The sequence below is a fragment of the Salmo salar genome, chromosome 04, assembly GCF_965601325.2.
Source record: "Salmo salar chromosome 04, fSalSal1, whole genome shotgun sequence".
NCBI lineage: Eukaryota > Metazoa > Chordata > Actinopteri > Salmoniformes > Salmonidae > Salmo > Salmo salar.
Window position 1 is genome coordinate 62,863,918 of NC_138294.1, and position 15,189 is coordinate 62,879,106.

Consider the following 15,189-nt stretch of genomic DNA (forward strand, 5'->3'; position numbering starts at 1 on the left):
GATAAATTAGGCTAACCAGCTATCTAAATCTTGTAGTTATCATGGCCGGATTACGTGACCCGGGACCTCGACCCCCATTGATTTTGTTGAGTCACTCAGGTATCATATGAACACACATAAGACATGCCAAAATGAGTAGAATTACAGGAAATTAGCTTTAAAACTGTAAAAATGTATCTCCGCCCCATGGCAAAATGTGTTGAACTGCAGGAAATTAGCTTACCAACTGAAACAATTTCTTTCTACTAACAAGAGGTTTGTGAAGGAAATGTGTGTGGCCTTCCCAAATAGTAGTTAGTGTAATGTTAGCTAGCTACATAGTTGTCTTTGTATCAAAGATAAAGGTAAACGCAGCCACTGCTAGCTAGCCAACTCTACCAGCTACCAGCTAGCAGTACTGTATCATTTTTAGTCAATAAGATTTTTGCAACGTAAGCTTTCGAGTTGTGTAGTCCACTTGTGTAGCTAGCAGGACTGACTTTGTGTTAGCTAGCCAACGTTTAATTACTTCTGCGTTATGAAAGGAACTAGACACGGACACGAATGATCCATTGGTAGTTTGTTGTAACCAAGTATTGTTGCTAACCGTGTGTTATTGGATGCTAGCATGCTAGTTAGCTACGGCGTCATAAGACACGGTGCACTGGGTGGGTTTCATGGAAGAATACTGTACCAAGTTATCTAGCTGAATAAACTAAGTTTGAGCCTATTCCTGGAAACATTGAACCACTGTAGTTTACATCAATTATAATTTCTAAGTGGAAGTTGGAATAGTTATATTTGAGTGTTTCAGCGAATGGTTAGTGAGGGAGGCCCTGCTCTCTCGCTTCCCCAGTTGTTTAGTTAATTTTCATTCCAATCTCCTTTGCATTAGCGTAGCCTCTCCTGTAGCCTGTCAACTATGTGTCTATCTATCCCTGTTCTCTCCTCTCTGCACAGGCCACACAAACGCTTCACACCGCATGGCCGCTGCCACTCTAACCTGGTGGTCCCAGCGCCCACGACCCACGTGGAGTTCCAGGTCTCCGGCAGCCTCTGGAACTGCCGGTCTGCGGCCAACAAGGCAGAGTTCATCTCAGCCTATGCTACCCTCCAGTCCCTCGACTTCTTGGCGCTGACGGAAACATGGATTACCCCAGAAAACACTGCTACTCCTACTGCTCTCTCCTCGTCTGACCACGTGTTCTCGCATACCCCGAGAGCATCTGGTCAGCGGGGTGGCGGGACTGGAATCCTCATCTCTCCCAAGTGGACATTCTCTCTTTCTCCCCTGACCCATCTGTCTATCTCCTCCTTTGAATTCCATGCTGTCACAATCACTAGCCCATTCAAGCTTAACATCCTTATCATTTATCGCCCTCCAGGTTCCCTTGGAGAGTTCATCAATGAGCTTGACGCCTTGAAAAGTCCCTTCTCCAACCAATCTCCTGATTCTGCCTCCTCAACCCTCCTCTCCTCCCTTTCTGCATCCTTTGACTCTCTATGTCCCCTATCCTCCCGGCCGGCTCGGTCCTCCCCTCCTGCTCCGTGGCTTGACGACTCATTGCGAGCTCACAGAACAGGGCTCCGGGCAGCCGAGCGGAAATGGAGAAAAACTAGCCTCCCTGCGGACCTGGCATCTTTTCACTCCCTCCTCTCCACATTTTCTTCCTCTGTTTCTGCTGCTAAAGCCACTTTCTACCACTCTAAATTCCAAGCATCTGCCTCTAACCCTAGGAAGCTCTTTGCCACCTTCTCCTCCCTCCTGAATCCCCCCCCCCCCCCCCTCTCTGCAGACGACTTTGTCAACCATTTTGAAAAGAAGGTTGACGTCATCCGATCCTCGTTTGTTAAGTCAAACGACACCGCTGGTCCTGCTCACATTGCCCTAGCCTATGCTTTGACCTCTTTCTCCCCTCTCTCTCCAGATGAAATATTGCGACTTGTGACGGCCGGCCGCCCAACAACCTGCCCGCTTGACCCTGTCCCCTCCTCTCTTCTCCAGACCATTTCCGGAGACCCACTCCCTTACCTCCCTTACCTCACCTCGCTCATCAACACATCCTTGACCGCTGGCTACGTCCCTTCCGTCTTCAAGAGAGCGAGAGTTGCATCCCTTCTCAAAAAACCTACACTCGATCCCTCCGATGTCAACAACTACAGACCAGTATCCCTTCTTTCTTTCCTCTCCAAAACTCTTGAGTGTGCCGTCCTTGACCAGCTCTCTTGCTATCTCTCTCAGAATGACCTTCTTGATCCAAATCAGTCAGGTTTCAAGACTGGTCATTCAACTGAGACTGCTCTTCTCTGTGTCACGGAGGCTCTCCGCACTGCTAAAGCTAACTCTCTCGCCTCTGCTCTCATCCTTCTAGACCTATCTGCTGCCTTTGATACTATGAACCATCAGATCCTCCTCTCCGAGTTGGGCATCTCCGGCGCGGCTCACTCTTGGATTGCGTCCTACCTGACAGGTCGCTCCTACCAGGTGGCATGGCGAGAATCGGTCTCCGCACCACGTGCTCTCACCACTGGTGTCCCCCAGGGCTCAGTTCTATGCCCTCTCCTATTCTCGCTATACACCAAGTCACTTGGCTCTGTCATATCCTCACATGGTCTCTCCTATCATTGCTACGCAGACGACACACAATTAATCTTCTCCTTTCCCCCTTCTGATAACCAGGTGGCGAACCGCATCTCTGCATGTCTGGCAGACATATCAGTGTGGATGACGGATCACCACCTCAAGCTGAACCTCGGCAAGACGGAGCTGCTCTTCCTCCCGGGGAAGGACTGCCCGTTCCATGATCTCGCCATCACGGTTGACAACTCCATTGTGTCCTCCTCCCAGAGTGCTAAGAGCCTTGGCGTGACCCTGGACAACACCCTGGACAACACGCTAACATCAAGGTGGTGACCCGATCCAGTAGGTTCATGTTCTACAACATTCGCAGAGTACGACCCTGCCTCACACAGGAAGCGGCGCAGGTCCTAATCCAGGCACTTGTCATCTCCTGTCTGGATTACTGCAACTCACTGTTGGCGGGGCTCCCTGCCTGTGCCATTAAACCCCTACAACTCATCCAGAACGCCGCAGCCCGTCTGGTGTTCAACCTTCCCAAGTTCTCTCACGTCACCCGCTCCTCCACACACTCCACTGGCTTCCAGTTGAAGCTCGCATCTGCTACAAGACCATGGTGCTTGCCAACAGAGCTGTGAGGGGAATGGCACCTCCGTACCTTCAGGCTCTGATCAGTCCCTACACCCAAAGAAGGGCACTGCGTTCATCCACCTCTGGCCTGTTCACCTCCCTACCTCTGCGGAAGCACAGTTCCTGCTCAGCCCAGTCAAAACTGTTCGCTGCTCTGGCACCCCAATGGTGGAACAAGCTCCCTCACGACGCCAGGACAGCGGAGTCAATCACCACCTTCCGGAGACACCTGAAACCCCACCTCTTTAAGGAATACCTGGGATAGGATTAAGTAATCCTTCTACCCCCCCCCCCCCCCCTACCCTCCCCCCAAAAAAAGATATAGCTGTACAATTGAAAAGTGGTTGTTCCACTGGATATCTTAAGGTGAATGCACCAATTTGTAAGTCGCTCTGGATAAGAGCGTCTGCTAAATGACGTAAATGTAAATGTAAATGTAGTTGAATACCCCTGATCTACATCCATCCTTGACACTGAGGCCTGCAGACACATTGTATGTTAGTAAAACATTTCCTAAATAACACATCTTGCTATATGGAGAATTATATGAGAACTAACCTCCTTTTAAAAAAAACAGCATAGACCAGCCTACATTTTCAAACTGGTCCATGCTGTTTTATGCTGATCCATGCTTTTCTATGCTGGTCTGACCAGCATGGTCTAGCTAGCTGGTTAAGCTGGCTGACCAGCTAGTCAAGCTGGTGATGCTGGTGACCAGCTCATGCTTGTATGCTGGTGATGCTGGTGAGCAGCTAATAATAGTAGGGTATGCTGGTGATGCTGGTGACCAAGCTGGTCTATACTGGTCTATGCTGGTCCTACATAGTCTAGCTCCCTCAAACTCAACTCTGGACCTCAAAGCTAGTTCCACTTCGTTTTTTCATTGTTCCACTCTAATCAGGGACTTAGACCTGGGACACCAGGTGGGTGCAATTAATCTTCAGGTAGAACAGAAAACCAGTAGGCTCCTGACCTTGTTGTTTAAGAGTTGAATACCCCTGGTCTAGCTGGTCAAGCTAGACTGGCAAAACCACAGCCATCATTATCACATTTCCCAGCATGCTCTATTGCAGTTAGATTTTATATATTTTCAATGTATTTTTTGTTTGTTGTGTTTTGGCATTGATTGATTAATAAATGTTATGCACAAAGATATATAACATACATGTTTCTAAACTAATGGAATCTGTTAGTTGGATTTATTGAACCCGTTACTGAAATGGTTGTTCCGGTTTAAATGGTTTGTTAGTCTCTTTATATATTTGTCTTTCTAACCTTGACAGTCATTCTGAATGCAGATTTGGGGTAAATAAAAGTTCCTTGCTAAATGACTTAAATATCACCAGTATTGTTGGATTCCAATAGGAATTAAATATCACTTTGCAAGCCGGTATAATATGACTTGTAGGTCTGATATGGCCACTGTATAATAGTGAAAAACTTACGCTCAAATCAGTGGAGGACAGGGCTACTGCATACAGGGCTACTGCATACAGGGTTACTGCATACAGGGCTACTGCAGACAGGGCTACTGCATACAGGGCTACTGCAGACAGGGCCACTGCAGACAGGCCCACTGCATACAGGGCTACTGCAGACAGGGCTACTGCAGACAGGGATACTACATACAGGGCTACTGCAGACAGGGCTACTGCAGACAGGGCTACTGCATACAGGGTTACTGCATACAGGGCTACTGCAGACAGGGCTACTGCATACAGGGATACTGCAGACAGGGCTACAGCAGACAGGGCCACTGCATACAGGGCTACTGCAGACAGGGCTACTGCAGACAGGGATACTACATACAGGGCTACTGCAGACAGGGCTACTGCAGACAGGGCTACTGCATACAGGGTTACTGCATACAGGGCTACTGCAGACAGGGCTACTGCATACAGGGATACTGCAGACAGGGCTACAGCAGACAGGGCCACTGCATACAGGGCTACTGCAGACAGGGCTACTGCAGACAGGGCTACTGCATACAGGGTTACTGCAGACAGGGCTACTGCAGACAGGGCTACTGCATACAGGGATACTGCAGACAGGGCTACAGCAGACAGGGCCACTGCATACAGGGATACTGCAGACAGGGCTACAGCAGACAGGGCCACTGCATACAGGGCTACTGCAGACAGGGCTACTGCAGACAGGGCTACTGCAGACAGGGCTACTGCAGACAGGGCTACTGCAGACAACCCTGAGGCGACGACTGAGGACAGAAACAAGTATAGGAAGTCCCTCTACGATCTCCGCAGAGTCATCTAACAAGTTAAAGGATAATATAGGAATAAAATGTAAATGTAATGTGCAGATCGGGTGGCAGACATATTCATGGTAATTTTCAACCGTAATTTTCAGTCTGTAATCCCCACGTCTTAAAATGGCTACCATCATTCCTGTTGGAATGAACTCTAAAGCTTCATGCCACAATTACTATCACCCTGTAGCACTCACATCTGTAATCATGAAGTGCTTTGAAAGGCTGGTATGGAACACATCAACTCCATCATCCCAGACACCCTAGGCCTAGACCCACTTTAATTTGCATATTGCCCCAACAGATCTATAGACAACGCAATCTTAATTGCACTCCACACTGCCCTCACCCACTTAGATAAGAGGAATACCTGTGTGAGACTGCTGTTCATTGACTACAGCTCAGTGTGCAACACCAATGTTCCCTCCAAGCTCGTCGCCAAACTTAGGACTCAGGGACAGCTGCATCATTGAGCGCATCTTGACTGGCTGCATCACTGATTGGTATGGCAACAACACCTCCCTCAATTGCATGGCGCTACAGAGGGTGGTGTAGACAGTCCAGTACATATCTGGGGCTGAGCTCCCTGCCATCCAGGACCTCTATATCAGGCAGTTTGAAAGGAAGGCCCGTAAAATTGTTAGACTTCAGCCATCCAAGCCATAGACTGTTCTCTCTGCTTCCGTACGGCAAGCGGTACCGGTGTATCAAGTCTGACACCAACAGGCTCCTGAACAGCTTCTATCCCCAAGTCATCAGACTGCTAAATAGCTAACAGAATGGCTACACGGACTATCTGAGGTGACCCTTGTATTTTCTTCTCTATGCACATTCAAAGGACTCTACACACACACACACACACACACACTGACACTCCAACACGCACATAACATGCACACATTTATACTGACTCTACACACACGCACGCACGCACACACACACTCACATACAATCATAATTTACGCTGCTGCTACTCTATCATATATTCTGACACCTAATCACCTTACCCCTACACATATCTAAAAGAGTAGGCTGGTGGGAGGAGCTATAGGAGGATGGGCTCATTGTAATAGCTGGAATGGAATCATTGGAATGGTACCAAACACATCAAACATGGAAACTGGTTTGACTCCGTTCCATTGATTCCATTCCAGCCGTTACAATGAGCCCGTCCTCCTATAGGTCCTCCCAACAATCTCTGATATCTACCGCTATCACTCCAGTGTCATGCTGCTTTATTTATATTTCTTGGAGCATGTTTAGGTTGTATTTATCCCATACAATTATTGGGATGAATTTGACTCCAATGGAAAGGTGGTATGATATGTTTAATGTAAGATGAAATGGGCGTTTCTATAAAAGTACACTGTTGAGTGTAGTGCTTTATACCAAGAGCAATCCTATACCTGGGCAATTACATTAGTTTCTCAAATTACATTTTCTGAATTGAAGACCACCGGACTGCTTTAAGCAATACATTTCCTATTTTTCAGGAACTTGAACAGGATGAGGGAAGGAGCTGTTGATATCTCAGGTCTCTGCGGCACCTGTGGTGTGTCATTGCAGAAGGATGGACGAGGGTGCCTGCCCCCATCCAGGATCCTCATGGTGGACTTAAGAGGGGCCAGCGTCTGTCATGGGCAGAGGGGTGTGAGGTATTCAGGTGGGACTGCCCAAATAAGGAGGCCCTTAGCACACATTGACTACAATGTTTCTTTACAACCCCAAATGGATGCTAACTGACAGTCTTAGCCTATTTGTTGTATAAGCCATCAACTTTTTGTTGTGATCAGCTTATATTACACAGCTTTCGTTCTGTATTTTTATCTACAGACCAGGTAGAGTCCTTGTCTAACTTTAACTGTTCCCTATGTCTCTGCGGCTGGGAAGATTCAGGATGTATTTCCTGCTATTTTCCCTGGGCCAGCCACTGGTCATGGTCCGAATGGGCACCGGCCCTGATCCGCCAGGACCCTTCCCACCTCCTGCCGTGGGCCTGAAGAGACCGGGCAGCGGAGGACATATGGTGAGAGATCAGATCCGTCAAACAACGATGAGAAACAGCATAGACTAGAACTTTTACCTCTATCATTCATGTCTGTTCTCTAAAAAAAGTTTCAGGCGTACCTCATGGCAGAGATCCCACGGTCCAGACCAAAGATTGCATTTCTGGTCCAAGTGTAGCAAAGGGATCAGGGAATCTGCAACCTTTCTCTCTTTTCGCCACACCAAAACAACTTGCACTCGCAGAGTTACCGCCACTCTGTAGCTGTTGCCACTGGCTTTTGCCCTGATCTACCATCTGTTAGTCTTCAGCAGGAATGTGAAAAGGCTGTTCCATTGAGGGTTCTTCGGCATACCAAAAACATTTTAGCAATGAAAGTTGATTGTTTTGTTAGTCATTTCACTATACTGTTAGGAGTCATTATAAGAATATATTTTTTTATTTAACCTCAACTGACTTGCCCAGTTAAATAATGAACAAATTCTTATTTACAATGACGGCCTACCCCAACCAAACGACGCTAGGCCAATTGTGCACCGCCTTATGGGACTCCCAATCACTGCCAGATGTGATGCAGCCTGGATTCAAACCAGAGACTGCAGTGACACCTCTTGCACTGAGATGCAGTGCCTTAGTCCGCTGCGCCACTTATAGATGAGCCTTGCCTTGTATTGGATGGAGCCGTTAGTCTCTTGGCCTAGCCCTAAACTAAGTGATGGAGGTCTCAGAACTTGTAAGCCAATGACCAATCAGAGAAGGAAACAAAGACGCAAACGTTTGAGGTGGAGAACTGATCCACTTTATTGATTGGTCTGAACTCTTGTAATAGACTACTAAGAGACATTGTGCGATACAAACATTGCATTTCAACATCATGGGATACACGGGTTTTCAAGTCTCAAATTTTAAACAGGCAAAAAAAACAATTTGCACTGGATGTTTGACAGATTGGATGTCACCCAAATGGCACCCTATTCCCTATATGGAGCACTGGCTCTTGTCAAAAGTAGTACACTATATAGGGAATAGGTTGCCATTTTGGACTCATCCATCAAGCTGTAAAGATGCACAAATTATTTTCTGTCTTCATTTCAATTTTCTTTAAGATTCAAGTTTTGTAAACTTTTTGTCATTGCCGTTGTAAACACTTGACATCCCATCAAAAATAGGATGTTGAATAACTGATGTTGAAAATGATAGCTAAAATCTGAGCTCTAGGACTTAAAAATTAAAAAAAAATATATAAAAAAAAAATCTAGTTTAGAGCAGATTGGGATTGTTATTTGCGCAAGCTGAGAGAACCAAAACACGTGGTATGCTTTCACATATCCGGACATAAAGGACTTGCAATGGAACATTGCTGTCATTATCAATGTTGACCTAGTCACAATTCAAAATTTAAAGAAGCTACATGTCTGTTGCCAAAGAACGGACGATATTAATCTAGAATATTGAGAGAGAATAGATTAAGAGGCCATGGATTTGAATAGTCACCATGACAGCAAAAAAGCAACTCTTCCTTAACATCTTGACTGTACCCCAAACAAAAGTAAAACTGCAATGCATGTCACACTACAAAACCATGTACCAAGCTACAAGAGAAGACAGGAACTCGGTCATAAACATCCAGGTTTCCATGAGTGATGGGCAAAGTCAAAGCACATCTCAGTACAATCCTCTGCAGGAGCGTGAATAAGTTATACAACAGGTAGAAAGTATGCTTTTGTTGTCAAATGTTACAAAGCAAAAAGTGCAACAATGGTGCAGACCATTTGTGTTTGGTTAGTTGTCTTTTTTTGTCTAAAACATAAGACAAATCACACAAATTGGTTTTCTGTCTGGACAGTATACAAAAAAAAAAAGACTAAGGATACAAAACAAAAACATCAAAAAACACCAACTTATATCTCTGAGAAAATGTGTTTAAAGCTGCCTTATTTTTCTCCAGCCACAAGGCATGGGCGAACCTCTAGAAAAGGTTCCTGATGTACTTTAGTTACCATGACAACATGGGTTGCAGAGTACTGTAAGTAGAACATTCTGCACTTGTTGGAAACCCTAGAGGGATAGCTACGGGTCAGACTGTGTGCCATACAATACACCCACCGTAGTGGTGGTCAGCTTAATCCAAAAACTATTGGCTCAATGACAGAGTTCAGATCAACATGGGGGCCCAGAAGTAGTCATGAGAAGAAACAACATCAAGCTTATTAATTAGTCTTCTTTCACCTTTCTGCTTGCTCCTACACCAGTGTTCTCAACTTGTACCAAAGACATTAGTTTTGTTTTTCTCAAGGGTGTGGTGACTGACTGACAAAAGCTTTCTTTAAGTTCTAGATCAGGGGGAATATTGTTACATCCATGCATTATCTTTCTCCACAGTGTTGCAAAGACAGGCATCAAATTACAAAGCCGCAATTGAAATGTTAACGTGTTTGTTTCATTCACTTATGTCCACAACAGGCTTTGGTGGTGCTTGGTGGTCAGGGCTTCTCCTACAGTTCTCTGTTCTCCCCTCATTATCAAGTACAACCCACAGGTTCTGTCTCGCAGCTTCACTGTGGTGCTAGATAGGTGGGGGGTAAGAGATGGACAGGGAGAGACCGACTGATATTCAAGATTAAACCCCCCCATTCATTCAAAAACAAAGTGGATCCATTTAAAAGCATCACTAAAAATCAGGAAAAAAACACTGCAAAAGGTTACTCTATTTACATACAATGATTTTTCTTAAAGACAAAAGCATTTCTTTACAGAAATCGACCACAAAAAAGTGTTTTTTCTTCTTCATCTTTTTACATTACAAGTTCTTCATCTTTCATCATATCTTCCACTCAGGCGTTCTCCGTCCTGGCAGGCTGTGTATCAAAGCTTCTGGACGTAAAGGGAGTCAGTCAGTCCATCCTGAAGATTCCAGCCCGTCAGAAGTCACTCGCTGCCTTTCTTCCTGCTGGCAGCTAGAGGGCGCACTTGCACCAAAAGGGACACCGCCACACCCCCCTGTTCTCCCCACACTCGATCAGCACCAGTGAGTGAGGATAGTTTTTTGGGGTGTGGGTGGGGGGGGGGGCATGCAGGCCTGTACTGAGAGGCCTGCCCTTCCTCTGGGGTGGGATGGGGGGCAGGTAGGACTCTTGTGGCAGGGTTCAGTCGTCACTGTCCGACAGGGTCTCATACTGCTCCGACAGTAGGGGCTCTCGCTCCCATACACGCTGTTGCTGCTGGGGCCCCAGAGGGCCTCCAGGTGGGGGCTGCTGGGCCTGTATGGAGGAGGGGGGTGTGCTGCTCAGCATGCGCATGGTCAAGGGATTATAGGGGAACTGCATGGAGCCTGGGGAGTAAAGTGAGACAGGATAGTCAATAGAGGGATTCAGATTGTTCTTTGTGTCTTATGTCAGGCTGAAAAACTATTTCTGAGATACAAGAAAATAAAATCTAGATTTCTGAATACCTGTGTGGCTGTTAATGTGGAATGATGTACAAACAAATGGCCAGACAGTCAGGGTTTATATGGGGCTAAGGGCCTTAAGTACCTGTGGACGAGGGCCGGTCCTCCCAGGACCAGGCTGGGGGCTGCTGGTGGTAGTCTCCCTCTGAGTGGACGGAAGAGACTGACGAGGGCCGCTCCCCTCCTGCTGCTGCGTATGCCTGGCCTGGGTTGGGCGACTTTGACTTTCGGCTGTTGGCTTTGCTCTGCAGTTTCTGTTTGCCTGTTGGACAATCAGACAAATACAAGAGTGTTAGCAATAATGCAATAGAGTTAGCAAAAGCTTAGGACTAGTCTGGTGAGTTTGTTGGAAATATCAGAATTTCTAAGAATTTGATTCCCACGATGGGCCTATAGAGACAGTAATTTCCTTGTGTGTGCATGCGAATGTGTGTGTCTATTCCTATATAAATGTTTTAGTTGGCTGTATGTGTGCTTGTTTGCCACTGACCCATGCTAGGTGAAGGGTTGGCCTCCTGGCGGGCCTCGTTGCTGGGGGTGTTAGAGCTGGGCTGAGGCCCTCCCTGGTGCTCCTCTGGCCTTTCTTCCAGGTTCCCCATCAGGGCCTTCCGGATGATGTCCTCCAGGCCCAGGTTACTGGCCGGGTCGCTGAAGGAGTGGTTCCTGGGGTTCACGCTACCTGGAGGGCCAAACACACAATGGACGATTAGACAGGGAAGATATGGAGCAGCCAGCACGGTCGTGTTCTTTAGGGTATGCAAACAGAAAACATTTAGAAAAACGATTGTTGAAATGTATTTTATTCCATTTTGGTGCTTACTGAACACTACCCACAAGTTGCTGGTTTAAATGATTCTAGTTTGTTTGAATGGTGATAGAATGGGATGGTGTTAGAAATATCTAAACGCACTTGAGCTGGTCACAGCAGGCAAGTTGAAGATCTCTGTGCCTGGTTGTGCATTTCCTGAAAGGAGAAATGATAGCACAGTAAACAAAATGTCTGAAACTAAAATGCCGCTAAAGAGAGAGTTCATTGTTAGTCGTTTTACAGTATGCCTTCCTATTAGAATGTTTCCCCTTGTGAAAATGAGAAATGAGTGCAATGCATCCCATTATATGTTAATATAATACTGTATAAGTTGAGTTCCATCAAATGTCTCATTATTTCCATTTTGGAAAGCTTTCTTAAAAGACGTTAGTACAAGGTAGATAAGAAGAGAGCACACTTACCAACATCAGAATCACTGACACCAGAGGAGTTCAACTTACGAATGATCTCCTGCTTCTTGGATTTCACCATAGGGGAGGTGTTCTCCAGCCTGGTGAAGAAGGAGGGCAGGTAGCTGACACTGCCAGGGGAGCGAGAGTCACCCCTGTAACCAGAGAAAGGCCACCACAAGGGTTAAGAGTCAGGCAGCAGATGGCTAAGTAGGCTAGCGTGCCACCTCTCCCCAGTTTCCACTCCGTTGGCATGCCAAATGGGTCACAGCTGCCCACAAGACACATTCCACCCATGGGCACTGAATCCATGTGTCCTTGTGCCAGGGGGAGGTATCCAGTATCCACACATAAATGCATGTAGACATACAAAAGAAATCTGTGCTTTTTAGTTTGTCACTTAAACCTTAAAGACACCAAAACATACAAAAATGCCTAGTTATAACATTGAAAGACAATGTAAGGTGAATATAAACAAATGGGAGTACGCCCACTTCTTATGAAGATATACCAGTCCTACACACCTCATCTCAGGCTGGTCAGCCTCTCGCCTCTGTGGTTGCTGCTGCTCTCTGGCCTCTTGTTGTTTATCCTGGTAGCTCTGGGGAGGGGAGATGGGCTCATAGCTCTCCATCGCCCCCCTGCCACCCCGATCAGGGGATTTACCAGGTCTGGGGAGGCACAGAGGAAAAGAGCAAAAAGTGAGAATCTGATGGAGTGGTCAGAGGTGTGTCACCGGGGTTATGTTCAGTAGGGAGAAAACGTTTTGCATGGAGGTACTACCTGAACACAAGTTTTTGTTTTTCGTTGCAAAACATTTTGCTATGGTGTACCCTAATGACCATGTCCCAGGCTGGGTTGGTGAAGAGGCTATGTTGGGCTACCGGCGGGTGCTGTTACTGTACCTGGCTCTGGGCTTGTCAGGGGCATTATCGGGAGACACTCTGCTGGGTGTCTGTCTCTGGTGGTGTGATGAGGCCTGGGCCTGGTTTTCTGGGATGTAGCGGCTGGGGCCCTTGGCACGACCCCCGGGGCCCAAGATAGACACGGGCAGCTGGGCACTCTGGAATGTGGTGGTGGCAGAGGAGATGGTAGTGGAGGACTGAGGAGGGTCCTGGTTCCTGGCAAAGTCCTGGGTGATGATATGCTATAAAGGAGAAAGAGGAGAGGACAAGGGGACAGACAGATCAGGGAGATGTTAGTACTTGGAAGCACACATACATTTTCAGTCACTACTCTTAAAAGTATTTCTCTTAAGATGTCAAGTAGAGGCTGTTGTCAGAGTTGTTGAGATCATCATTTGCAGTTCAGTCGATGGATCACTCAAGATATCATCACTCAACAAAAAGTGGTATAGGAGGCATACTGTACATACATTTTTGGTAAAGTAATTTGTATTGGTTACACAGAATATGGATAGTTTGGCTCAGGATTCAGGAACCCAGTTAAAAAGGGTTATGAATGAATGAGTCATTGGACTCTTCTTCAGTCAGTGGGTGCGTTCCAGGCTGACTACATTGCAGTTGCCTGATAGATCTCTGATTAGTTTTAACATATTAGATAAACACATAATATATCAATCTGATGCCCGACTGCGCAGGCAATGACATGGCATGCAACTGTGGAAAGCTACCAGTGTGTCTTACCGAGATGTGGTCAGCCAGGGTCATGACCCGGTGGGTCTTGGGGACCTGCTGGGACTGGGAGTACCCTCCGTCAGCCTGGGAGGAGGGGGGCTGCTGGGACTCTGCTGACTGGCGGTAGCGGATCATGTCAAAGGGACGCATGCTAGCTGCAGAGTGAGAATATCCCCCACACACACACACACACACCTGAGTTGCGGGAGGGGGAGGAGGGGTAGCACTGTATTGTATGCCAGCACCAACTGATATACATTTGCCTCCAGCGGACAGAAATAGCTTGTGCAGCAGTCTGGTGACCAGACGGGGGCTAGTGGGGAATGGAATGGTGTCGTCTGCTATATCTGTTGTACTCAGATGACTCGGGTGAAGAGTCATTCGGGTTGTAGTATGTTTACACCATATCATCACTATAAGATACTGTATGCCTCCGCAGTAACCTGAATTCAATACAGCTTGTAGAGCGGAGTTGGTTCAATTTTGTATTGAAGTCAGTTGAGTAGAGATTGTACTGTACTCATTAAGGACATGGTAGGTAACTTAAACCTTGGGAAAGGAAAACAGTACTTGCGAAAGAGTGATTGAGAGCGTCAAGAGAATACTTCAAGTCTCCATACATGGCATCTATAGAGCTTTACCGGTCAGTAAGGGCCAGTTCCCCAGACACATTAAGCCTTTGACTGAAATGCACTTTCAATAGATATTCACTATTGAGCAAGCTTTATTTTAGTCCAGGTGCAGGCTTAATCTGTGTCAGGGAAACCAGCACTGAGAACCCATTCATGTATTTTTCACAGTATATAGTGCCATCTCACCTTGTACTGCTGCCTGTGCGGCCCGGTCCCTGTCGGCTCGGTCCCTGTCAGCCCTCTCCCTGTCGGCCCGGTCCCTGTCGGCCCGGTCCCTGTCGTCCTGCTGCTGTTGCTGCTGGGACTGGGCTGGAGAGTTGGCTGGACTGATCACGTCGATGGCTCCTCCACTGGGGATCTCATACCGACTGGACGACACTGCAGGGCCGGGCACGGACACACACACACACTTAAAAAACAACCCTCTCACTAACATATGAGAAATTATTATAATTTGTATTTATTTTTTGTTATTTGCTATGTTGTTAAGTCTTACATGTTAGAAATGTTGGGAATTAAAACGCAAACCAAATCTATATCCAGGTCTCTAACCACCACAGCAGTGTTCTGTACTGCCTTCCATCCCATCTGTCCCATTGTGTCTACGTTCTATACTGTTCCATGTTGTTCTATGTGGAAAACTCACAGCTGCTGGAGGAGTCGGAGCTCTGGGAGCCTCTCTCCCGGGAGTCCTTGTCTGAGGCGATCTGGCTCGTAATGATGACGTCAATGAAGTTGGCGGCTGTGATGGTGGTCTTTCCTCTGGTCCTCAGCTCTTCCTCGATGCGTGACTTGCTGG

At 46.9% G+C, this 15,189-nt stretch overlaps 1 protein-coding gene and 1 pseudogene across 7 annotated transcripts in view; both read right to left on the minus strand.

The window, feature by feature from the left end:
* The window catches only part of LOC106603422 (zinc finger SWIM domain-containing protein 7-like), a 46,625-nt pseudogene extending 39,043 nt beyond the window's left edge, over positions 1 to 7,582 (minus strand).
* A 649-nt stretch (positions 7,583 to 8,231) lies between these two features.
* Positions 8,232 to 15,189, minus strand: part of LOC106603505 (nuclear receptor corepressor 1) — a 106,991-nt gene continuing 100,033 nt past the window's right edge. For all 7 annotated transcript variants that reach the window (XM_082974608.1, XM_014197285.3, XM_014197282.3 and 4 more), the window contains 10 exons: positions 15,037 to 15,189; positions 14,577 to 14,768; positions 13,768 to 13,913; positions 13,027 to 13,268; positions 12,646 to 12,792; positions 12,134 to 12,276; positions 11,814 to 11,867; positions 11,394 to 11,582; positions 10,989 to 11,165; positions 8,232 to 10,786 (listed from right to left, as the gene is read on the minus strand). The exon at positions 15,037 to 15,189 is cut by the window's right edge and continues 317 nt beyond it. In XM_082974608.1, coding sequence (XP_082830734.1) covers positions 10,602 to 10,786; positions 10,989 to 11,165; positions 11,394 to 11,582; positions 11,814 to 11,867; positions 12,134 to 12,276; positions 12,646 to 12,792; positions 13,027 to 13,268; positions 13,768 to 13,913; positions 14,577 to 14,768; positions 15,037 to 15,189 — 1,628 coding nt within the window. In that variant the 3' untranslated portion in view covers positions 8,232 to 10,601. The remainder of the gene's footprint in view (positions 10,787 to 10,988; positions 11,166 to 11,393; positions 11,583 to 11,813; positions 11,868 to 12,133; positions 12,277 to 12,645; positions 12,793 to 13,026; positions 13,269 to 13,767; positions 13,914 to 14,576; positions 14,769 to 15,036) is intronic.